The sequence below is a fragment of the Perca fluviatilis genome, chromosome 23 (assembly GCF_010015445.1).
Source record: "Perca fluviatilis chromosome 23, GENO_Pfluv_1.0, whole genome shotgun sequence".
NCBI lineage: Eukaryota > Metazoa > Chordata > Actinopteri > Perciformes > Percidae > Perca > Perca fluviatilis.
Window position 1 is genome coordinate 20,210,604 of NC_053134.1, and position 26,525 is coordinate 20,237,128.

The following is a 26,525-nucleotide window of genomic DNA, read 5'->3' on the forward strand; positions in this document are numbered from 1 at the left end:
GATGCAGTCAAGAGGCCCATCATCACTCTGGATGAACTGCAGAGATCTACAGCTGAGGTGGGAGACTCTGTCCATAGGACAACAATCAGTCGTATACTGCACAAATCTGGCCCTTTATGGAAGAGTGGCAAGAAGAAAGCCATTTCTTAAAGATATCCATAAAAGTTGTCGTTTAAAGTTTGCCAAAAGCCACCTGGGAGACACACCAAACATGTGGAAGAAGGTGCTGTGGTCAGATGAAACCCAAAATCGAACTTTTTGGCAACAATGCAAAACGTTATGTTTGGCGTAAAAGCAACACAGCTCATCACCCTGGCCCGCACCATCCCCACTGTCAAACATGGTGGTGGCAGCATCATGGTTTGGGCCTGCTTTTCTTCAGCAGGGACAGGGAAGATGGTTAAAATTGATGGGAAGATGGATGGAGCCAAATACAGGACCATTCTGGAAGAAAACCTGATGGAGTCTGCAAAGAACCTGAGACTGGGACGGAGATTTGTCTTCCAACAAGACAATGATCCAAAACATAAAGCAAAATCTACAATGGAATGGTTCACAAATAAACATATCCAGGTGTTAGAATGGCCAAGTCAAAGTCCAGACCTGAATCCAATCGAGAATCTGTGGAAAGAACTGAAAACTGCTGTTCACAAACGCTCTCCATCCAACCTCACTGAACTCGAGCTGTTTTGCAAGGAGGAATGGGCAAAAATGTCAGTCTCTCGATGTGCAAAACTGATAGAGACATATACTAGCTGTACAGCAATGCAGCAGCAAAGGTGGCGCTACAAAGTATTAACTTAAGGGGGCTGAATAATTTTGCACGCCCAATATTTCAGTTTTTTATTTGTTTAAAAGGTTTGAAATATCCAATGAATTTCGTTCCACTTCATGATTGTGTCCCACTTGTTGTTGATTCTTCACAAAAAATTACAGTTTTATATCTTTATGTTTGAGGCCTGAAATGTGGCAAAAGGTCGAAAAGTTCAAGGGGGCCGAATACTTTCGCAAGGCACTGTAGGTACCCAGTAGGTAAGAAATAAGTACAGTAGGCCTAGGTACTCAGTAGGTAAAAAAATAACTACAGTGTAGGTAACCAGTAGGTCAAAATTACTACAGTAGGCCTATACCCAGGTAAAAAAAATAATCACAGTAGGCTATATGTACCCTACCCAGTAGGTAAAAAATAATTAGCCTACAGTAGGTACCCACGAAAAATAACTACAGTATAGGAAAAGGTACCCAGTAGGTAAAAAATAACTGTCTGTAATCTAAAGTGTTACCAAAAAAGTATTCAGATCAGCCACAAAAAGGACAAACGCATAATTTCATTAAGGTTATCTGCAAACAATTAGTGAGAAAGAAAACCTCCACAGTAGACAAACGTACACTGTCACCTGCTGTCTGTGGCCAATCAGGGAGCAACTCTGGAATTAGTGACCCAGGTGGGACCAATCCCCCCTGATTTAGAGCTAGATGGTAGCTGACACAATTGTACTCGTACCAAAAAAATATTTATCATCAATATTTATATTATGCTCTCAAGAGGCATAATCCAAACTTTTTCTTACCCTTTATTTATCTATAAAATCAACGCCTGCATGCTGATCCTTTCTTCCCACTCACACTACCAACCATCCTCAAGCAGCAGCCTATAACACGAAGTCAAAAACGTAAGTTAAGGCTGATTGTTGGTGAAAAAATTGTTTCTCTCTGATATGACTGATTTCTCGTTTCTTTGGTCATATTGTGCAAAAGCAAGAGTCCATTCTTCTTGTCACATTTTTGTGATGTAGGACAGTCTCATTTCTATGAGTCAGTAGTAAACAAAACATTTGTTGTGTCCCATCTGTCTGGTCGTCACTGTCAATGTAGTAACCAGTGATTCTAACAAGTAGTGTCACATCTATTTGCATTCAACTGGTCACTGACATTCAACTGGAAGAAAGAACTTCCCAAAGCTGACACTAGATGTCACCCAGAACACACTGGGTATACTCTTTGCTGTAATGTAGCTTCAAAATGCGGAAAGTTGCATATTAACGTCTAAAATGGTTACCTGATAATTCTGTGTAACCGACACTCAATCATACTGTAGCCTACTGTCACTCTGCTAAAGGGGGGTGTTAAATGACCTGTAGATGCTGAGAATCAAATGTGCCATGTAAATTATGGTTAGGGAGTTCTACCATTCAGAACTCCCTGTTGCTTGATTAAGCATTGGTGTGTTGCCTCGGCTTTTGGTTCTTGAGGTAGATATCATGTGATGAAAGGCTGTCATCGTCTGGAACTCGCATCACAGCACACACGGCTTCTATGGTTAGACTAAAACTGGATAGACTTTGAAAACGTGGCAAAAGTGGGACAAATCCAGCTGGGTGAAACAGTAATGTTGCTAAATCGTATCTCAGAAATTTTAGTTTTCGGTTTCGCTGCGCGCGCTCCCTCCCACTTTTAAACACTTCTCTTTTCGACAGACGCGCGCTGCGCTTTTACGCACGACACCAGTGACCCTGTGGAGGAGAGCGGAGTGCCATGAAGACCGTCTATGTGTGAGCATTTAGCTGTCATCACTGCAAGAAGATGATCGTGCTGCCGGCTCTGTTGTTCATTCTCTGGGGAGAAGAGGCTCGGTGCCTGGAGGAGAATGGAGGCTTCACTTTTGATGGAGACCTCCGCCACTTCGCTGTGGCCACCAACACGGTTTACATCGCTACAGCGGAGACTCTGTACCAGCTGAGCCACGACCTGACTCTGGTCCAGAGTCTGACTCAGAGAGGAATCCTGAAGGGCGGGTGTCAGATGGATGCGCAGTTTTCCCGGGTTTCTGAGACGGATGAGCGGAACGCGACTTTCAGCGTCAACATGTTATTGCCTTTTGTTGAGAATAAAACTCTGATCAGCTGCGGTGTGATCGAGTGCGGTTACTGCGAGGTGCTGGACCTGAAGAACATTTCAAATGTGCAGTATACGGAGAACATCCAGGTTGGATCCCCAAGGCGCAGCAGCGCATCCATCGGCTTCCTGGTGAATGTGGAGGAGACAACTACCGAGACTTACATTCTGACTGCCGTACAGCTATACGAAGTCAAATCCACAAAGAGCAGCTGCTCCACGGAATCAGAAGCGGTACAACTTCGTAACACGAATCACAAGCAATACGGAACTATATTTTCCGAAATTAGCGAGTTCTCTACCGATGTGATCAAACGTTGTCCTCAAGGCAATGCGGAGTATGTGGATGGATTTCAGATCAGTTTAACCATTTATCTTTTCTCTAACCTGCCCTCAAGTGACACAAGCAACAGAGTCCGTCTCATTTGGCTCGAGGGCAAAACAGACAAAGCGCAGACTCTCAGGTCGCTGCGGGGAGCGACCCTCAGCATCTCTGATGGGGGGAGAGGCAGCAGACTCCTCGCCTCCTCCGTGATCCCGGGCGGGCCGCCGGTGCTCTGGAGCGGCGTGTTCAGTGTGGACGGAGGACCCACCGACACAGAGCTGCTACTGTTTGACATCAGCCCTCCTCTCACCGGAGACACTGATAAAGATCCAGACTTCTGCAGTGTCTGCAGCACTGACAGGATAAGACTGCCGGTTGGTCCTGATTTTGATCTGTAAAGGTCTTCAGATATCCATAAATGTCTGTTTGATTCAGATCTGATGATCAATGTGTTTTTGTCTCTCAGCCAAAGACTCTGAAGCCCACGGCGGTGCTCTTCAGGCAGAAGTCCATGACCTCGGTACTGGCAGTGAGACACAAGGCCTGGATGGTTTTCTTCATTGGGACAGCAGATGGGCAGCTCATTAAGGTGTGTATAAATAGTGATGCACATCGATTATTGAAATAATCAGTACTTCAACAACACAGGTAATGGCATGAACCAATCAATTTCTGTTTTTTTCTATTAACTAGTATCTATACATTAACTTAAAGTGCTCATATTATGCTTTTTGTCTTTTTCCCTTTCGTTTATTGTGTTATAACAAATTTACAAAGTGAAAAAGCCCAAAGTCTACCCCAAAGGGACTTACCATCTCCAACAGAAAATACTGTTCACAAACTGCTTCAACAGCTCTATTGTAGTCCAGCCTTTACTTCAGAGATAAACGTGCGTCACTTTGTAACACACGTTATAATGCTCGCCTAACTGGTAGCGTGGCACGCCCTCATACTCTGCTTCTGACTTGCTAGTAGTCCTTACCTAGCTACTGCGCATGTGTGACTCCCAACAAAGATGGAACGGAAGTGAGATGTCTCACTCTGTAGCTAAAACAGAGAGCTCAACACACAGGGTGAAAAGAGGAGCTGCAGCAATGTGCAGTACAACAAATATATAGTGTTTTCTGAAAATTAAACCACATAAACCTATTCTGGTACAACCTCTAAATACAATTATGAACCTGAAAATTAGCATAATATGAGCACTTTAAAGTCACGAAAACCTATTGTATATATTTCCTGAACAAACGTGTTTATTAAATGATAGAAGGAAGATGCTGTGTAGGAAGGAATATGCTCCAAAATGCTTCCATTACAACTTAAATTGGAACCATAATGTTATTTTATTGATGTGTGTAAGTGCAGAAGGCGTAGAAAATAATGTCCAATTTCTTGCAATAGTTTTGGTTAATACCAACAGCTTCCTGTCATCCCCTTTCTTTTTCCTCCAGCTTCTTGATATGACAGTAAATATTCTGCATTCTACATGCTCACTCACACGATTATAGTATTGAGCAGAAGTCTGAGAACACTCCACAGTGACCCTCCGCCAGACACAATAAGCTCTTTCATGCTGAGTTTACTTTCACAAGTGTTCATAAAACCCCTAAGTGTATTTCTCCCAGCTATGCAGCTGAGGCCTAACAGTGAAGAATGGCTTTGCTATTGACTCGCTGGCAAATGTAACACATAAGGGAAGACCGCTGATAGCTTGGAGAAAAAATGATGCAGAAAGTGCAGACCACTCGCCTTTTGTTGTTAAAGATGATATTGTGATGCTGTGTGTGGTGTAGATAATAGATAATTAACTGGAACATACGTACAGTACAGGCCAAAAGTTTGGACACACTTTCTCATTCAATGCGTTTCCTTTTATTTTTTTATGACTATTTACATTGTAGATTCTCACTGAAGGCATCAAAACTATGAATGAACACATATGGAATTATGTACTTAACAAAAAAGTGTGAAATAACTGAAAACATGTCTTATATTTTAGATTCTTCAAAGTAGCCACCCTTTGCTTTTTTTATTAATAAGGGAAAAAATTCCACTAACTAACCCTGACAAAGCACACCTGTGAAGTGAAAACCATTTCAGGCGACTACCTCATGAAGCTCATTGAGAGAACACCAAGGGTTTGCAGAGTTATCAAAAAAAGCAAAGGGTGGCTACTTTGAGGAATCTAAAATATAAGACATGTTTTCAGTTATTTCACACTTTTTTGTTAAGTACATAATTCCATATGTGTTCATTCATAGTTTTGATGCCTTCAGTGAAAATATACAATGTAAATAGTCATGAAAATAAAGAAACACATTGAATGAGAAGGTGTGTCCAAACTTTTGGCCTGTACTGTATAAACCTATGCAACCTATTGGTGGTGAGAATTTGCCTGGGTGGGGTCAAGTATCAGACATACCAAATAGCATTATTTGTTTATACAATAAAATGCTCATTTCTTTTTATATAAGCATCTTGACCTGCCTAATAATTGAAGTCTCACTGTTTACAATATGGGACCTAAATTAGTTTAATTTTGTTAAATTATACACAAGTATACTACTTCAAAAAGAAACACAAATTAACATAATACCATGATCATCATCACACTTATGTATTTTACTCTCTAACATCTGCCCATTTTCATCATGAGATCAAATCTGATGTGACAAATCGTGTGGTGGGATTGTAGGTTCCCTGTCAGGGTAGCGTTGGTGTGTACAGGGTTGGATGGAGCAGGTCAAACCACTATAACCAAACTTCTTGGCAGAAAGCCACCTATTGACCCCAATAACAACATACCCACTCTCAGCCTCAACCCTTTCCCTCTTAACATCTAGTGTAAGATGCATTTCCTGTCACAGTTTACCAGAAGCAGGGCCCACATGCAGCCACTTTGAGAGGGTAAGAACAGTTAAAGGCAGTTTTACTTCAAATATCCATCAGTCAACAACTGTCAACAGTTGGGCAGTCAGAACAGGCAAACAGATCCATGGGTAGTCTGAGGCCGGAGGGTAGGCACCGAGGCAAGATGCAAGTCAAACTCGCAGATAACTGGCAACAAGCATCTACAGCAGCATGGCAATGTAGGCACTAGGGAAACTAAAAACTAGCTGCTCTCCATATACAATGAGACTGACTGACTGAGGAAAGTAGGTCCAGCTGTGCAGACAGGTGAGTGGTCAGGTGATCTCCAGAGGAGGTAAACTCACAAAAGGGGGATGTGAAGCATGACGGAACCTGAAAAACTCCAGGACGTACACGGAGTGAGGGTGAGGCTGAAGAGGGAGACACCATGTAATTTCTGCTTAAACATTTAGCCTGAGCAGTACCAAATATAGTTGTATCACAGTATCAAGTGGAAGTGACATGATTTGGACATAATGACAGAAACTCAACAGAAACCTTTTTTTTTTTTTGCTGGTTTCAGCTTGTAGTGTTGTCAGAGGACAACACAGCGTCCCTATTAGGACTGAAGGGCATTAATGGATTAAAGTTTTCCTCAACAACCTTAATGGTGGTGGTCATTAGCAAGTGGCTTGACGTGTATAAGATGCCTGAACCACCGACTCATCAGGAAATGCAACTCTACCTCTACTCAGTCCACACAGCCATGGATTGCAGCAGCAGATCGTTTTCTTAATATTTTGTTTGTACAGGTCTAATATACTAGTTAGGGACATGTGATACCCTTGGTTGAATTCAATTTAGTTAGTTCCCCAATTCATGAAATATCAACATAGTGTGACACCCACATGCAGACAAACATGTACAATTGGCGAAGAACAGAGAAGGTCAGATTACAGCACACACAGAGGGATTGTAACTTTATTCTCTGCTCAGGACACCATTACTCCACTATATCTTTACATAGCAAATAGTTGTTTGCTGCTATATTAATGTTCTGAATGTCATGTACGAATCCTTTTAAGGCAAAAATGGTTTGGGGTTTGGCTAAATCTTAATAGAAAGAGCCAAAGAATCCATTTTGCTGGCTAAATAACACTGTGAAAACAAGAGGTAAGGCAAAACCAAGTGAGCCACTATTATAAAGCCTACCTTAAATATTCTATTATCCAGGTTACCTGGTCAGGCAAGCCAACCTTCCAAATTCAAATTAGCCATACTAGCATACAGTTTGTTAGCCTGCTGACCTTTTAACATTAATTGATTAAAAAACTATTTGTTCCCACTAACATTTTCTGACCAGAGGAGTTCCCTCTCTCCAGCTTAGTTTGTTGGCTCACTTCACGCAATACAAGTTTTTAATCCACCCATTAAACCATAACCTTTGATCTTTACCAGCACAGCAGCTTAGTCTACCAGAAACATAACTAAGCTACATTGTTGTTGTTGTCAGCTTGCTGTGGACAAAAACTATCACACCACCTGTCCCAGGGTGCTCTACAGGGCCACTGACGACCGCCAAGTGTTTCCCAAAATGCTTCTGGATCAAGTGGATCTTAAACACGTGTACCTGCCACTTAGAAACCAGGTAGGTGCATTGTACATGTATCCAGTCTTGTATAAATACTTAGTAGTTAGAAGTTAAAGTCACCTTTTAGAATATTACTTAAGTAAAAGTCTTAAAGTCTGATCTTTGCTGTACTTAAGTATCAAAGGTAATTTTCTGATATTAAATACTTAAATAATAGAAGGTAAAGTAAAAACCTTGATTATGAACTTTATTGTGGCTTCCTTATAGTAAAGCATAATTTACAGGGTTTCCAAACCTCCTTAAACATCAAATTCAAAGTATGACAGCAACAAAGAGAAAAACAGAAACAGAATATTCATTGTTTGTGAGGAAGAATCTTTCACTCCAATGTACGATTTTGCTGAGGGGAAATGTAGTGGAGTAAAAGTTTCCAGAAATATAAATAACAAAGTAAAGATACATGAAAATTCTACGTAAGTACAGTAACTAAATATTTGTACTTTGTTACATTACAACAGTGCATGTGTCACGTGTGAGGCCGTGGGAGCTTATGAATACTTTAAATGGTTCAGATTATTTTATTATCACAATGTCTTATGTACAAATGCTATATTTTAAAGTGTTGCTATGTTTTGTTCTAGATGAAGCGTGTACCTGTGTCAAAGTGCAGCACATACACAAATGTGCAGGACTGTTGGTCTGCACAGGATCCGTACTGTGTCTGGTGTGGCACTAAAAAAAGGTCAGGAACAACATCTGCAGGTGACAGCTTCAAAGAATTATGAACTTGGTTAAAACATAATGTTCTCCTCCTAGTTGCACATTTGAAGATGACTGTCAAGATTCAGACTGGTTATCCATTCCTGACGATTCTCAACAGAAAATGGTTTCCTACAAAGTTGTAAAGGACGACACAGGCCAGGTGAAGATTACTTACAGGCTTTTAACTTGATTCAGTTGTGACTGTCAGGTTTTTTTTTTTTTGTTTTTTTTTCCCCAAACACTTCTTCACACAATTCTTCCTTTCTCAGATCACACTTAACATCCAGACACATCTGAGTGTGGGTCAGAAGGTGTCTAACTTCGCCTGTCAATTCTCTGCAAGTTCCAGTAAGCTTTGCAGAGACGGCCTTCCTCAACAATTCCCACAATGCACCTGCGTCCTTTCTAATAGCACACTTCCTGCTGGAGGTCAGTGACATGTGATAAATACAATAATCCAGTGAATTTAAAACCTGAAGATCAATGACTTTCACTGTCACAAGAACCCTCAAATGAAGTTGAGAAATCTGTGTTGTTTAATGTTATATATTGTTCCAAGACATCACATATTCACTTCTTTTTTCCCTTAACAGGCCTGCATGTCACAGTTAAGATTAGAGTTGGGACGACACAATTGTCTAAAGCACTGAAGCTGTCCAACTGCTCAGACATCGAGGGACCGCCAACTTCTGTCCTGTAAGTCCACTACCATTTTAAAGAAATCTAAGTAGACAGATCATGTCTAAGATAAATGATCAAAGAGAGAGCTGAAAAACAAAAGACCTATTTCAAGATTAATTATCAGGACCCAGTTATACAGAAAAAATAATGTAACCTTGTCTTGTTCCGGAATCTGGTTGTTCTTTATTTCTGTCATGCCAAGGTTTATCTATTGAGAATCAATGTGAAGAAGTACAAATATACATTTTAGCTGTAAACTCAACCTCAGGCATCCAACTGACATAAGACACATGCATACAACTGAAAGCTGAACACACAAACACATATTGACCCACACATGGCAGTAATCAAAAACTTTGTATATAAAGCAGAGATATTCAACAGGGGGTCCGTGACCCCTAGGGGGTCCTCAGAGTAAGTGCAGGGGGGCCCGCCAAATTATGTCTAAAATGTTTTTCAAAGTTTCTTTTTTCAAAAGTTCAAATATGTCTGAAAATATACAATAATATGAATCCAACCAGCCCGTGTGCTGCAGCGGCAGTTGCGTCATCTCAGTTAGGTAATCTAACACAGGAATGCCACAGTGTAGCCAGATTCTTTACAAAATAAAACACATTCAAGATTAAACACCCAGGTTTATAGTTATTTAGGCTTTCTTGACTTCTCAGCTGTGTCTAGACAGGTGGTCGGGCACACAGAGAGACACACAGACAAAGAGAGTGTGACACACACACACACACACACACACACACACACACACACACGCACACACACGTGAGACTGGCCTGGCTGGAGGTGGTGGGGGTTGGTGGGTGACTACCAAACACACACAGAGAGAGAGAGAGAAAGTTGTTGTGTAGAGTGGAGAGGCGCAGGATTGCTTTGTTGAATGTGGTTGTCAGCGGTCGTGTTTCTTCACCACAAACAGTTTGAACCCCTCCCCTCAGGCAGGAGGTTGCCATCTCAAATCATCCGGACCAAACCTCAACCCACAGTTTTTTCCCCTCTGCAGTCAGCCTTATTAACAAGGCCCCGGACCCTCACTGACATTGACTCTTAACCCCCGACCCCTAGTCCTCAGACTTGGCCTTAATACGTCCTGGACTATACACCTGCCCATTGCACATACTATATTTTTTTGCAAATTCTGCACTAAACAATTCAGCCTCTTTTTTTTCTTATGTTAAACAGCTATTTTGTATATATTTGTTTCTGTATTTATTGTTTATTTTATATTAATGTTTATTATGTTTTATGTATTCACCAACCACTAAAGTAAATTCCTTGTAAGTGTTACTTACTTGGCAAAAAAAACTTTTCTGATTCTGATCAGGTAGCATATACAGTATTCCTATCTTGTGGTCTTTGTGTTAAATCATTATGATTTATATTTGAGTGTTAACAGTAATAATAGGTTGTAACATTTGTTTTCTTGCAGGTGTCGGCAGTGTATCGGTGCCGGATGTAGCTGGAGCGAAAAAGGCTGTTCCTGGGCAAATCAAGGAGTGGGGAATGTAATTATATTTTTAATTCATTATGATTCCAATCTGATATTAGTACAAAGGGGAAACAAACTACTAGCTTCCATCAAAAGTTAGAAAAAGAAATGTATGTTATTTACATGTTGTGTCTCGTTAGCTAATGTTAGCAAGCAAGTCATTAACTCACTCACCACATTTCTGTCTGCTCAAAGCTGTTCAGAGTTTAGACACTTTGCAAAGATGTCACCTTCACTACGAGGACAGGGGGAGACACATCTATTGCTGATCAGTAATTAGTTAAGCTAACCGCTTCTTAAACCAAGATGTTACATTTGCTATTTCTGAACATCCAGCACATACGACTGTATTATAGTTGTTGGAATATACCCAAAGCAAGCTGATTTCTTACTTATTATTTCCAGCTTTTTTAAGCTAACGTTAGCTGAAACAGGTCTTGAATCAACTCTTAATAGAACCTTCAAAGTGAATGTCATGCTTCATTTCTTCTCCTAACTTCCTCCTGCAGGACAGTGTTTGCCAAAAGATGGAGTCAGGGATGAACTTTTCTGTGAGTCTAATCCTTAATTCTCAAACACATTTTCCCTCTGATTCTCACTTTAGTCACATTCAGTAGAGATTAAAACATCAGTCGAAGATAATGCATTCAAACTGGATATCTTTGTGTGTGTTTTACTGTCAGAATCCCAAGATCTCCTCCATCACTCCCAGTGTGGTGTCTTTCTACGGCAGAAACCATGCAGTGCTGTCTGGTTCTAACCTCAGTGATGTGACCAGAGTGAGGATCCAAGCGGACATGGACTGCACTCCACAAGAGTAAGACTAAGATTATGCTCGCACTATGAATTACGTTTTAAAGATGGCAATTACAAAAGGGAAAAGTCATCAATATTACAAATTGATATATTCATCAAATTGACAGTTTTGACAGTTGACTTGATACTTATCAATGACTGTCTAGTCCACTGGTTCTCAACCTGTGGTACCAGCACCACTGGTGGTACGTGAGCTCCCTGTAGTGGTACATGGATGGAATCTCTGATATATTTAAAAAATATATATATACTGGGTAGAGCACATATACTTGGAGGTTTATGCCTCGACGCATAGGTCCAGGGTTTGAATCCGACACAGTGATGATTTCCTGCATTTCTTCCCCCCCCCTCCCCTTTATCACCTAGCTGTCCTGTCAAATTAAAGGTGGAAAAGCCCCAAAAAATAATCTTTAAAAACATAATACTGTAGAAATACTACAACATTTCTAATAATAATACTTAAACCATGATCAGTCCAAAGTAATTTGAAATAAGGGTTTCCTTGCGTTGAAATATTTTTGTTTTGAGATCAGCCTGCTACGTAGTCACGTTTGTGAACGGACTGCGCATACATCCATAAATAGTTACGAGCTGCAGGGACGGAGGAAGTACAGTGTGTCTGTGGCTGTCAACAATAAATAATGTTCTTATGAACCAACCAGTCTCCTGCGTGAACTGTCCATAGCTGAATAGGGTAGGCCTATGCTACTCTATTTTAACGTGGGCCATAATGGTGGTACTGGAGAGTGAATATGATACGTGGTGTAACAAGTTTTAGAAAATCTAGCCAATACTTCACAGCTCTTTCAGAAACTGGATTTTTTATTCTTAAAGTGTAAACCGACACCCTTTGCTTGTCAGCTCAGACAGACATTTTGGTTTCTGAGCATCAACTTGCAAGTAAAGCTGAGTGTGCTTCATAGGCTTGCTTTAGAGTTGTTTCTAATTTTTAGAAGACATTTTTTTGTTTTTCTAATTCTCTTTTATTTAAGTGTTAATGTTTTTTAATGGCAGTTAGCATTGTGTTAAACATATCAAACTTATTTCACAAAGTTTAAACTGATGTTCATTTATGTTGAGGCAGATTTTTTTCAATTTCAGTTATTGTAACAATGTTTTTAACTATTTTTCATTACAAATTTAGTGGGTCTTGATCTCAGTGAGACTAACATGTTTCTCTCTGTCATTGTCTCACTCTCTCTCTCTCTTCTCTCTCTCTCTCTCTCTCACTCTGTCTGTCTGTCTGTCTGTCTGTCTGTCTGTCTGTCTGTGTGCTCTGATCAGATCTCCTGTGTGGAACAACACTGGTGTGAAACTGACGTTCCACATTCCCAGTGCCGATAATAAAGGCGTGGTCAAAGTATGTGTTCTCCTCCCAGATGGTAGTTGCCATGGCAATGCTACAATCACCTACCGGTCATCCCCATCCTGCACCCACATTGTACCAAGCAGCACCTGGATTAGGTATGACCAGGGACGGACTAGGACCAAAAATCGGCCCTGGCATTTTGGCCCAGGCCGGCCCACCACATAAGATCTTAAAAGTACTAAAGCAATGTAATGAGTAAGCAAGAATCAGTGAGAGTTGACACATTAAATACTTCAAAAAAGTGCCATTTATTAATATAAACAAATACAGCTGTGTAGATGTCTCAATTTCATTTCTTTATACTGTCCATGAGCACCTACCTAATAAATAAGGAACAGAACAAGAATAGGCTACTGCAACCTGATTCACTGTATGTTGATGAATGATGATTCTAAATAACCCCTAAAACGGTGTTTATGTTAAGCCACTTATGTTATAGCATAGTCTTGTTTCTGATGATATATATATATATGAAAAGAGGATATGAGTGTAGCTTTGCATTAATTTTGCCTTTTGGCAATGTTTTTAACCAGAAAACTTCTTTCTCATATTATCCTAAAGTGGTGAGTGGAGGAGTGAAAAAATATTACAACTATTAGCACATGAGTGCTAGGTTTTTTTGGAGATGGACCAAGAAAAGCTTCTTTCAGCAGGACACTCTGACAATGAATTTGAAGTGGCACATGCAGCATGCTGCTATCAATAAATCTCAACCTAATCATTATTGAAACAGTAGAATAATGATTATGAACAAACACATGAACTTCAGCCCCTTTCAATAGTGAGGCATTATAAAGCCCACATGGGTTGATAGGAAATGTGGTCTTAAAAGATAAACGCAATGGTCTACATCATGGTTATCACTAAGTTATTAGAACTTAATTAACATTCTTACTTGATACTTTGGCATTATGAATGCTCTAAACAGCGCTGTCAACACTAAAAGACACCCAGAAAGGGCAGTGAAAACGTAGGTAGGCTATTATGTGATGAGTCCCCAGTGCTTTGACTAATTTCAATAGAATTGACTGAGTCTTATTCTAGGAAACAATGTCGGTAAGTGAGTAAACAGTTACAGGTTGGGGGGCATCTCATGCAGAAAGACAGACACTTCCCCAAACCAATATCTTTAACCATAAGATCACTTCCCTTTTAGTTGCGGCAACCGAAGATGTCACTTCTGCCTTTATTCTAAAACGTCTGTAACACTGTTGCTTGTTAACGTGCAAAAACAATTTATGTACATGTAGCTGGAAGATACACATAAAAAATGTAATAATCTCAGGACCATAGGTATTAATTTGTCACCATTATGTTAACATAAAGAGGCGATAAGTTTTAACTTAAGAACAACGGAGCTTTTACCTCAATGTCATCATTTCACCACGCACCATTGCACAGAAGCTCAGCCCTTCCTCAAAGTGATTTCCAGTATGGTGGTTTGTCACTTACAACCACCAGTAAGCCTACACAGATTTCTATTGTGCTCTCTTCATTGTTCTGGTGGTTGTGATGCAAATTCTTGAAGGAAAACTAGGGTGCTAGTCAGCAGTCTGTATTGGTTTGTCTTTGAGTTGGTCGAATACTTTGGCCCAATTGAGTGATGATCCTAATGTATTTTAGCACATCCCAGCCTTTTCTTATGTTCTTTTACATTTTCATCATATTTTAGTCCAGTTATATTGTAAGTTGTAGTGAACACTGAAGCTTCCAGGGACCACAATGAGAGATTTAAACTTAAATTCTCATATGTAGGTAACCCTTATATAAAGGTGGTAGTCACAGATGTGTTTTTACCATCATATCAGGCTGTCATGGTAAACAAAACAAAAACTTTCTTTGGTATTGAATCTGTATTAAATAAGTCATTTTCTGATTGGCTGCTGCTCTGTGTCCTGTAGTGGGAAGAGGAAGATCACACTCATGGGATCCCACCTGGAGTTTGTGGAAGGGGTCACGCACAGCCACGCCCCGCAGGAAGTCAGACCTCCTAAGAACAGGAACCATCAGGTTGGTGTGTAGACGAAACAAGTCCTATTGTATATTTGTCTTACATTAATTATGTCGCATCATATCATGCTGCATTACAGTACATTGTCACGTTTCATGACAACATGCCAAATTATAGTATTGTCACACATGTCACATCACATGTACTCTTCTAGCATTATGTCATGTAACACTTCATTAAGTTTAATATAATACATGACATTGTAGTCACAAGCTTCAATACACATGCAAAAACTTGCAGAGTGAATTAAGTCAAATTTTATGTCCAGTTACGTTACCTGTTACGTCATGCTATGACATGTTCTTTTTGTTAGGCTGCAGTATGTTACATCATCTAATATTTAATCTTATTTGGCATCCTATTTATGTCTTATGTTGTATTAGCATATGTTGTTGTTTTATCTCAACCAGTGTAACATGGTTATATTGTATTATGCTGTGCAGTCGTCATGTCACATTACATTGCTAAGTTTACCATGTCACCATTTTCACCATGTCATGTTAAGCCATTTACAGATTATGGTATATTATATATATATATAACACATCATGTTTTTCAAACTTTCTGCAGAGTCTCACCTATGACACACCTGCAGCTGAAAAAGATATTTCTACTAGCACTGTGTTTCTGAAAGTAGCCAATGAAACCTTGGCCTGCCTACCAATGACCTACTATCCAGAGCCCGAGTTCACTAGCTTCACATCCACAAGGACAGGGGACGATATGCGCATCACCATACAGGTAATGCATATTTTTAGCACACATGCACAAATATTTGACATGAGTACAGAAAAGGTCAGTGTTTGTCTCTGTTGTTACTTCAGAAAAAGGCAGACAAACTGGAGATGACCGTAGCAGACTTGGAGGTGTGGGGCGTTGAGGAAGAAAACCAACACCCCTGCATCATGAAAACCAAAGAAACCAGTAATGAAACTGACTTTTTCATCTGTGAGATTAAAAGGACAGCCAACGCTAACTTTCAGCAGTTAATGGTAAATCTTTCAGCCACACGACACCAAGCTAGACAATACTATATTGTGATAATAGTTACAACAGTATAATGTGGTACCAAATAAATCAAAAGTCCTCAGAAGTATATTTGTTTCTCTGCAATAGTTAGACTTTTTCAAAGTAGTAAACATGTATTTGCGCTCTTTAAAATTCCTTATATATATTGCTTTTTTACAGATAAAGTATGGAGACAAGACAGTGACACTGAACATTAGCTCTTCATTCAATCTGTACCTGATGCTTCTTGTCCTTCTGCTGATACCCTGCATTATTGTAGGTAAGTAAACAAAGTAGGGATGATGAGGAATGATTTGACCCATTTTGGTCCACTAGCAGCCTCAAAAGCCGATACAGGTCAAACCTTAACAGGAAGACCATTTTCTATTTTTATTTACTAGAGTCTCTTTGTCTGCTTGGTTGTGTCTTTCAGCCGTGGTGATCGTCTACCGAAGCCAACAGAACAAGCTCACTGCTAAGATGAACAAGCGTATGGAAGCCCTGGAGCTCGACATCAGGAATGACATTAGACAAGGTTAGCAACACATTTTCACAATGCATTTCAAAATGCATCTGTAGTTTAACGTTAAGGTGAGCCCATATATTGGGTATTGAGCACACATCCCCTGTAGAAATGTTTAGTTTAGTCTTTCCTGGAGAACAGTGGCTGTGAACAGCCTGGATTCATGTGGGTTGCAATAGATGATTCCAATACTGACCAGTTCAAACAGTGGAAAAAAGAATACAAATTGGATAAGTATCAAAACTTCCATTGAAACTTCTCAAGCCACTCCTGCAGCATAATCTACTTCTCTTATGTGCCTCTGTATACTGTATACTCTGTAAATGCTCACGTTTGCCAAAATAGACTTTGTGCATGAAGCCATACAAGGCCACCACTGAGCTGCCATTCTCTTTTTAGGCAAAACTATTGTATGACTGCTTTTGTTTATACAATATTTAGAGAAAGTTGTTTTCTTTTGTTAAAAGAATTTGTAGAATAAAGTGTTCATATAATACTATCTGTATACCCAATCATGTAAATATGTTAATGTATTGCTGTTCTGAACTAAACATCAAGTATTGCAGCAGTACTATTATCAGAAATGATCAAACATTACTCAGCCCTAATCAACAACATGCTAATCCCCATCCAAGCGTTACGATGGTTTTTAGCCATGCTTCCCTCATGACGACATGAGACAACTTTGGTGATCTCTTAAAGAGAAACTCTGATCTTGGGGAGTACTGCTTACCTTGCACGGCAGCTGGATTTGCGTGATATAACGTGGGAATCGTGGGATCCTATATCACACGAAAACCAATCTTGTCAGGCATTAGGTAACGCGCTTGTGTCTGACATACCAGCTAACCAAACGAATCAGAGTCCGGTGATGAGCAGCTGGCAGCTACAGGCGCGGTTTAGGTGTATGTGACAGCCGCGCATGTTCGTTCAAAACAAATTGCAGACGTAATAGATGGTTCATTCAATCTCTTGCCAGGTATTTTTTGTGCCTGCTCTTTTCCAAACGGTTTCCAGTGAGGGCTTCTCCGATTGTTCTATGTAACAAACCATATGATGCATCAGGTCAGAGTACTGCTGGATGTGATGAAACAAGTTTTACAAAGCATTAGTGGCTCCAGAGAGAGCTGTGCAAAGGTTCATGCAACTCAAGTTGCATGTACCACTTTACAGAGCTGCTAGCATGGCAATTACGAATTTTGGAAACCGTATCTGATCGTACTTCATAATTAGCTCAACCCTATCAGACACTAGCTTCTGTGTTTAACCACTTTACAGTCTACAGTTAAACACACACACATGCAGTTCCTTTTCTGTGGCGTGAAATGCCCTGAACTTGTTCCTTATTTGGAAGATGTTAAAAAAACAAATGTTGTACACAATGTTCACACACATGCTCATGCAAGGCCTTGTAGCAATCAGCTTTGGGCCTGCAGAGGTGAAGTGCAGATTGTCCCCCATTTTTACTTCGTCTTTTTATTTGTGACCTGCAAACGGATGCCTGCTTCACAAGTTTACTGTTTTCCCTGACACTTACATATAATCTGCTTTGTCCTTTGTAGCTTACTGTTTTTCTGTACAAAGTGTTTCCTCCAGCCATGCCAGATCCCGACACAAACAGGTTTATAGTCCATGAAAGCAGCCTCCCTTAACTGTCCACAGGTTTTGTGGATCTGCAGACAGAGAATGCTGACCTGATGGAAAATGTTGGAGCGATTCCTTTCCTCGACTACAAGCATTTTGCCTCCAGAATCTTTTTTCCTGAGGTACAGTGGAGCTGGATAGAAATAATGCAAACTGATGCTGTCAATTATGAAATATCAAATATAATGCATTATCACTCCCAGATTTACAAAGCCATTTTTTGTTATTGTTTTTCAGAGTGAATCTTTGATGACATCGTTTATCAAAGACATCGGTCAGGTAAGGTTTGATACCAGCTGTCTTTGTCGGTACCACTTTATAACTCTGTCAGCGATGTATAACTCTGTCAGTGATGTATTGTTGTATCTGACCTGAAATCAGGATGTGGTGAAGGTTCAGCTTGACGAATGTTGCCAGGGCTTGTCCAGGCTGATCCAGGACCAGCTCTTCCTCACATCTATGGTGCACGCTCTGGAGGAGCAGAAGAGCTTCACCATCAAAGACAAGTCAGTTTGTAATCTTTCACTGTGCCGGACTATCTCTTGTACACAGTATTATACAACCGATGTATTAAGCGTAGTAAAATAGGTCTATTCTATTTTGTGTCTTACAGGCTTTCTGCTTGTCAACCCGTACTCTATTCTCATCTGCTGTATGCTATCAATTACTTCATTTTTGTCTGCTCGTTTCCACGTTAATATTTCAGTTTTCGGTTCCATTCTTGCCTATTGTGGTCTCTTTCAGTGTATCCTATTTTCTTCCCCTTCACTTTCATCATTGGGTGTTTTTTTTGTGACTCTACTTGTTTTCTTGTTAGTTACTTACTTGTGTCAGTTAGCGCCGCAACTAATCGATTGTTTTCATTATCGATTAATCTGTCTTTCGATTAATCCATTAATTGTTTAGTCTATGAAATGGTAACAGTGAAAAAAGGTAATTCCCAATTTTTTAGAACCTATGTTGATGTCTTAAATTTGTTTTTGTTCAATCAACTTACCAAAAATCAAAGCTTTACATTTTTGTCATATGACAAATAAAAGCAGCAAATCCTCTCATTTAAGAAGCTGAAACGAGATAGCATGTTTGCTTGAAAAATGAGTTAATTGATTTTGAAACTAGTTGGAGATGGATTTTCTGTCTGACTAATTGATTAATCAACAAATAGTTGAGTCTGGTAAACTGTTTTATTCTTTTCTATATGGCTCTTCGTACATTCTCTGTTCGTCCCTTCGATTATACCATTGCACAATATTTTTCTTTTCTCTTCTTCGGCATTGTATCGTGTTTAAACTCCCATCCTGCATCCTGATCTTGCCTACTTTGTCTCCTTACCTTTATCTGCTCTCTTCCAGGTGTGCGTTGGCCTCATTACTGACCGTAGCGCTCCACAACAACTTGTCGTACCTGACGGAGGTAATGGAGGCTCTGCTGAAGGCTCTGATGCAGCAGAGCAGCAATGCTCAGCCCAAGCTGCTGCTACGACGCACTGAGTCCATCGTGGAGAAACTGCTAACCAACTGGATGTCAGTCTGCCTTTATGGCTTCCTCAGGGTCAGTTTTAGGTTTTGCTGTTCTATAAAACTTCAAGGAGAAGTTCAGCTATTCTTAACCATGCTTGCATCTTGGCTCTAGGGATGGTTAATGTTTGTCAGTCAGTTGTTCAACTACTTTGGTCCAGTAGGCCTATTAAATATCTTAACAAATATTGGGTGGATTGCCATAAAAAATGGGTACAGACATTTGTGTTCCCCTCAGGATGAATTGTAATACTTCAGTGATCCATGAATTTTAATGTTTCACCACCATTAGGTCAAAAATTAAAATTTCTCCCTTTTTGGTTTATAATTAAATTCCTGCAAAACTAATAACATGTTCATCTGCTGTGCTCTGTGATTATTGCTAATTAGCAAATGTTAGCATGCTAATACACTAAGTAAGATGGTGATCAAGGTTAAAAACATACCTGCTAAACATAAGCATGTTAACATTGTCATTGTGAGCATGTGTGCATGCTAACATGAGCATGCCCATTCTCACAGAGCTGCTAGCATGGCTGTAGACTCTTACTCTTGTCTTTACCTTTAACTCAACTTCTTGTTAGTCGAAATCTGGATAAAACTGTGTATGTCGACACAACACAGTGTCTGAAGTAAACCGGAACATGTTCTGAGAAGTTTAAAAAAAAATTATTACACCATACAGAAATAGCAGCACGCCCCCAAGTTTTGAAACCAAATGGTTTTACAATTTGTGCAATACACGTAGTATTTGTGCAGGCTTTTTCTCAATTTGCATGATGAATAACCGCGACTGGATAAACCTTTGCTTGTTGTTCTTCAAATATTTTGCAGAATATTGCTGTGTTTATGCCCTGTGATTATTTATTTCTCTGTGAGGCCCCAACAGGCCTAGTTACCAACTATTGACAGTCACATCCCAAAGTAAAGGTGTTACTTTATCCATTTTATAAACCACATCCTATCCTCTCTTAACCTTGTCTGCCCACAATAACAGCTTTAACTAAAGGAAACATTACCATGGTTACAAATGTTAGCTCTGTGCAGCTATTTGTTACCTGTACACAGCTCAAAATATTTGCTCAGCTGTTGATTTTTATTTATAAATGTTTGTCGGTACTAAATTCTGGTAGCGTCTAACATCAAATTTTGGTTAACAATCCCTGCCCCTTTTTGTTACTGGAAACCTGAATTAACCAAATTAGAAAAAACGCCACAAACTTAATTGTCTCTTTGTGGTTGACACCACAGCTCCACACACAGTTACCACATCTGCTGTGCCTCATTTGACTGACAGATTTTCTGAACTTGTGCAGGAAAGCGTTGGCCAGCACCTTTTCCTGATGGTGAGCGCTCTCACGCAGCAGACAGCAAAAGGACCTGTGGATTGCGTTACAGAGAAAGCTCTGTACACACTCAGCGAGGACTGGCTGCTGTGGCAGGCTCAGGACTTCAGCTCCCTGGTATACTCACACTCACAGTTACACTCACACTCACACTTACACACACTCACTCACACACACACTCACACACACACACTCACACACACACTCACACTCGCACACACACATCTCTGGGCATTTGCCCACTTGAGCGGATTACTTGGGCCAAATGAGGTCATTTTGTGTGTGGTGGTTTATTTACTTCACACTCATGGAATAAATACCAAACCATGAGTGGTACGTTTGCGTATTGCTCTATGTCAGTACGGCACAAGTTTAGTCAGTTGTGCTTTTTAAGTGTGGAGCAATCATCAACACTTCCCAATTCTTAGTTCTGTTTTTATTTTTTAAGTTTTGTACGAAACTGGACCTACTTACTGTAATTCTCTGTCTAATCACGCAATATATACACAGCACCCCCAATCTTCCAAAATACACACTTTTATATAAAAAGTGATGCTATGATATTAAAGGTCCCATGACATGGTGCTCTTTGGATGCTTTTATATAGACCTCAGTGGTCCCCTAATACTGTATCTGAAGTCTCTTTCCTGAAATTGAGCATTGGTACAGAATTACAGCCACCAGAGCCAGTCCCACAATGAGCTTTCCTTAGTATGTGCCATTTCTGTGCCTGTAGCTATTGAAGAGGAGAGAGGGAGGGGCAAGGTGGAGGGTGGGGGTGTAGCCTTGACCAACTGCCACTTTGCTCGTTTGAAAGCCATGATGTCTCTCTCTCATGGGCGGGCAAAGCAGAGAAAGGGGAGGTAACCTTGCTCCTTATGACCTCATAAGGAGAAGATTCCAGATCGGTCCATCTGAGCTTTCATTTTCTCAAAGGCAGAGCAGGATACCCAGGGCTCGGGTTACACCTATCACCATTTCTAGCCACTGTGGGACCATAGGCAGGCTGGGGGAACGCATATCAATGTTAAAAAACATCAAAGTGAAATTTTCATGCCATTGGACCTTTTTAAAATTTCCAAATTGTGGGTCAGATTTTTTTCTCTCCCACTCAGTCCTGGACTAGTTTATGAGGGTTGTTTGCCACAAGTATTAAGACAGCTTGTCATTGCACAGCTGTTTATCTTGAACCACTTCCTCCATGTATTTTAAGGCCCTTTTGAATATGCAAAACAGTATAGCCTTAAAAAGCTTGACATTGCTTTACTTACTGTAAGTTTTCAGGTTATTTTGAAAAAACTAATTTCCAGGATGTTGCACACCAGAGAAGTTCTGAAATAGTTCCTAAAACACTGTCATATATACACCACCGGTCAAAAGTTTGGGGTCACTTAGAAATTTCCATTCCACTCCATTACAGACAGAATACCGGCTGAGATCAGTTGCTTTGTTTTTTTAACCAGGGCAGCAGTTTTCAGATTACATGATGTGCTTACATAATTGCAAAAGGATTCTCGACTGTTGTAGAAAGAAGTGGCTGATCTTTAATGCAATATCTACATTGCCCATTATAAGCAACCATTTATCCCCCCCCCCCCCACACACACACACACACACACACACACTCAGGGAGGGGGGGGAAATATTGTGAGAGACTGAGGATAATGTTGAGGAGGACCCTGATTACGAGACATCCTCTTGGGGTTGACCCTTCTGTTGTCTCTCAACCACCAGCAGACACGTTACCTCCAAAAATGGAAAAATGATTATGGTCCCTCTCCCCACTTGAATGACAGGGTAGACTTAGTGCTGCTAATGTGATTAAAAAATGATACCAGGCCCCACCAGATATGCTGTCAGCCATGTCCAAGACATAAAATCAGCATTTGAGCTTTTCATGACGTCACTTGAAAAAGATATACTTGAGATGACAAATTTAGAGGGAAGTCGTGTGTATGTGGACAGTTGGAAAGATATGGATGTGACAGACCTGCATTCCTAAATTGGGTTGCTCATTTTGGCAGGAGTGTTACAAGTCAGTAGGTGAAGCAACAGCAGGCCTATGGAATGCTGACACTGGAAGGGCAATATTTCCAGCCACTATGTCTCTGAAAACATTCAATGTTTTCTCCCATGTCAAGGCAGGCTCGACGGGAGCGTGAAAAATTGGCAGCAATACGGGATGTATGGGACAAGTGGGTGCAGCGCTGTGCCTTCAGATAATATATACCAAGCAAACCAGCCATTTTGCCAATTTGTTTTATTTTGTAGTGATTTTCATATGTTTCAATAGTCATGTAATAGGTATTTTGGATGTATGGGGGGGCATTTTTTTTCCAGTTTATTCTGTCAAATTTTGTTGATATAAATTCAATTTGGTCACCTTTAGACTTATTAAGCAAAGTTAAAAACAACTTGTTATGGCTTCTGTTGCAGGTTTCATAGTTTCAAGGAACAAGTTTCAAGTGATACAGAAAAACAATACCATGTAATGTAACTAGGGTTGGGTATCGTTTTTTTTTTTTCCGATTCCGGTGCTAAATCGATACTTTTAAAACGGTGCCGGTGCCTAAACGGTGCCTGAACCGGTACTTTTCAATTAAATTAAAAAAAAAAGAAGAAGAAAAAAAATAAGGGTCAGTGACTTGTTTATTGCTAAGGCCATGGTCAAAATTAAAGATTTAATAATGATGTAATAACTATAACAATAACAATAACTTATTTCACCAGTAAATTGCTGTTGAACCCCAGATGGGAAAAGGGTATTTTACAATTACTGTGAATGCACCACGAGGCTACCTGTTTTAAGTGAATGCACCGTCTGTGTTGTTTAATTCCGACAACGGCAGCTGCAGGTGAACGCACCGTCTGTGTTGTTTAATTCCGACAACGGCAGCTGCAAGTGAACGCACCGTCTGTGTTGTTTAATTCCGACAACGGCAGCTTCAAGTGAACGCACCGTCTGTGTTGTTTCATTCCGACCATATAAACATACTGTATATCTATGAATTGCGACAACGGCAGCTTCTGCGCTGCAGTGCAGACTGTTACATCCCGCTGTTGAAGTCCTCCACAGTGAAATACAGTCACACTTTACACTGTTTAACGTTAGCTGTCAGCATTTTACCGGTGTTTAATCCAGCTGCTAGCTAAAGGTAGGCTAATGTTACGTGCTGTCAGGTGTAGTGTAAAGTCAAGCACCGACATGAGGCACCGAAACTTTCGTTCTTATTCGGTCTCGTTACTACCGTTTACGTCGGCACCGGTTCCCTATTGGCACCGAGTTTCGGTACCCAACCCTAAATGTAACAAGATGTTTTTTTCAATGAGGTGTGTGTTCAGGCGTGGGTTGATTAATAGCTTCAGGAGTTGTTTTTTTTATTGAATACTTGCTCAACCACTGCAGCTCAGTGGCATATATCCCCACATTTGAATATTTCAAATGTCATGTGTCCCACAGATGTAGGAGCCAATAGTCAGTTTTTACAATTGTACAGTTTTAAAAGTGGGAAAACATACATACAGTCATTGATTTTTACATAAATGGGCTGCTTTGGATAAGGAGAAACCCTAAAATACATCAAATTTTAAGCTGTGACAGAACCTGTTTAAGGAAGCATGAAGCTACTCATGAAAACACCTAATTCAAGGAAGTGGAGCATCTCAGCATTTCTCAGACTAAACACATCAATCAACCCACATATACTGTATGAACGAGCTTCCTTTGAACACACCCTACTTCTCAGAGCTAGATGAAGAGGTACATGACAAAATTATGCAGTTAGGCATTTTTTTGAGTAATATTAGCATGGAAGTGAAGTGATACAATACATAGAGTGGCCAAAAAAGTAACAAATTCACATGTTACTTTGTGGATAACAGGATTTAAATGATAACGTGGGAAAAAACTAAGCTACATCATCTATTAGATCTGTGGTAATCCCAATAGTGACCCCAGAATGAAGCAAATTCTACTTGTGACCGATCATCAACAGTCCGATATGCCTATGGGTTATGAGCAAGTCAACCAAAAAATAACAAATTAAGTCTTTGAGTCATTTTCAGAGGCCTGGTAATATGATCCTGTAATTCGCAAGAAAAAAGGCAAAGATTAACCCTTTTAAGTCTATGGCGTCTTAAAGGAACATGTAGCAAATTGTTCAGGACCATTGCATAAATGACAATAAATGAAAGAAAATAAGTAGACCTAATTCATTTTAGACCCCATTCAGAACAAAACGGTGACACAGGTTCAATACATGTCTGACAGCCCATCTTTGGTCAACAATCATCTCTATAAGGAATGGAGACATAATTCAATTATAAAGCATTTAAATATCATTAAAACTGGGAGAGCAGGAGAATAGAAGCGAGTGGCTAAGCATGAGTTAGGAAGCAGAACTTTAATTCTGTGGGTTTGACAGCAAAGTGTATGGAACTACAGTTGCTGGAGTCTGTGAATGCTGACACGAGAAATCAGTCTCCTATAACAAGGACAAATGTGGAAGCATTCAGTAGACCTGATTCATGCATGCGATGATGACACACACAAGGTTGTGTATATGTTGATTTAATAATCTTAAATGCCCTGAAAACACATTTTCTTTGTCAGCGTCTTACTGTGAGCGATGGGGTCTTTTATAAACAAAGTATCTGATAACAGTTGCGGAGTTTGCCTATTTTCTTGAGTTTTGGGTATTAAACTCTTAATAAATAATAACACAGAATGCTTTTTTAACATTTGAACTCTGATTGTTGCTTAATTTTACAGAGAAATATTCAAGATTTCAAAACTAAAGAGACTAAAATTTTAGTCTAAGTATTTTAAGAATCCTGCTGACTGCGACAGTAATCCCTGCTAATCATCTTGTATTTTCCACTCGGTATCAAATGTTTGACAGTAAGCTAGAAATACGTTTGTGATTTGACAAACAGCCCCTAAAGCACAGGCAGACATTTACGGGAAATTTCTACATGCAGTACCTGCAAATACTTAATGAAATTTAGATTTTAGCACATGAAATGTACATTTGCAGAAGTCGACGCATAAACACCCTGCACTAAACTGCAAACAAACAATTTATCTGTCCCCAGTATGGTCTTCTAACACTTGTAGTGTATGTAGTAACGATGGTGCGTTGCTGTGTAGAGAGGAATCTGCCGACACGGTTTCTTGATTATAAAGGTTTATTTACAACAAGGAATTCAGCATCGATTTACAAGCTCTGAAGAGCCCGGAGAGCGACCAGTTTCCCAATTCTCAAAAGTCACTCTGAGGTTCTGCTGTTAACACATGGTATTTATATATTCTTCATAACTTAGGGTGGGATCAATAATTGACCAATGGCTACAAGCCAACTGGCCTTCTTTTCAACATCTTGGGGGCCCCATTGATAACACTTTCCAGATGTTTCCAGAGAGGTGTCCTCTGAAAGTAGGGGAAGGTTCATATGAGTTTCTTTGTTACCAAAAACTTAAGACAGAGTTTATAAAAAGTCTGTTAGAAGTCCAGAAACTACACACTTCACTCTGTTACATCTCTCTGTTCCGTCCTCTTTTATATTTCCTTCTCTCTGCTGCCAGAGTGACTCGACTCAACAGCAGATTGTGAAAGAGTTGTTGCCGCTAACAAAATACAATGACATGTCAATTTTGTCCATGTTTCTGTGTAATGTTTACAGAAGCTGAA

General features: G+C 40.0%; 1 protein-coding gene across 1 annotated transcript in view; it reads left to right on the plus strand.

The window, feature by feature from the left end:
• The first annotated feature begins 2,183 nt into the window (after window positions 1-2,183).
• The window catches only part of plxnc1 (plexin C1), a 47,642-nt gene continuing 23,300 nt past the window's right edge, over window positions 2,184-26,525 (plus strand). The window contains exons 1-22 of the mRNA XM_039792449.1: window positions 2,184-3,594; window positions 3,687-3,809; window positions 7,584-7,718; window positions 8,303-8,403; window positions 8,478-8,583; window positions 8,693-8,852; window positions 9,017-9,119; window positions 10,543-10,618; window positions 11,112-11,153; window positions 11,286-11,419; window positions 12,703-12,882; window positions 14,689-14,797; window positions 15,369-15,539; window positions 15,623-15,790; window positions 15,987-16,086; window positions 16,240-16,341; window positions 17,992-18,095; window positions 18,211-18,252; window positions 18,355-18,479; window positions 19,326-19,524; window positions 20,807-20,953; window positions 26,518-26,525. The exon at window positions 26,518-26,525 is cut by the window's right edge and continues 161 nt beyond it. Coding sequence (XP_039648383.1) covers window positions 2,584-3,594; window positions 3,687-3,809; window positions 7,584-7,718; window positions 8,303-8,403; window positions 8,478-8,583; window positions 8,693-8,852; window positions 9,017-9,119; window positions 10,543-10,618; window positions 11,112-11,153; window positions 11,286-11,419; window positions 12,703-12,882; window positions 14,689-14,797; window positions 15,369-15,539; window positions 15,623-15,790; window positions 15,987-16,086; window positions 16,240-16,341; window positions 17,992-18,095; window positions 18,211-18,252; window positions 18,355-18,479; window positions 19,326-19,524; window positions 20,807-20,953; window positions 26,518-26,525 — 3,446 coding nt within the window. The 5' untranslated portion in view covers window positions 2,184-2,583. The remainder of the gene's footprint in view (window positions 3,595-3,686; window positions 3,810-7,583; window positions 7,719-8,302; window positions 8,404-8,477; window positions 8,584-8,692; window positions 8,853-9,016; window positions 9,120-10,542; window positions 10,619-11,111; window positions 11,154-11,285; window positions 11,420-12,702; window positions 12,883-14,688; window positions 14,798-15,368; window positions 15,540-15,622; window positions 15,791-15,986; window positions 16,087-16,239; window positions 16,342-17,991; window positions 18,096-18,210; window positions 18,253-18,354; window positions 18,480-19,325; window positions 19,525-20,806; window positions 20,954-26,517) is intronic.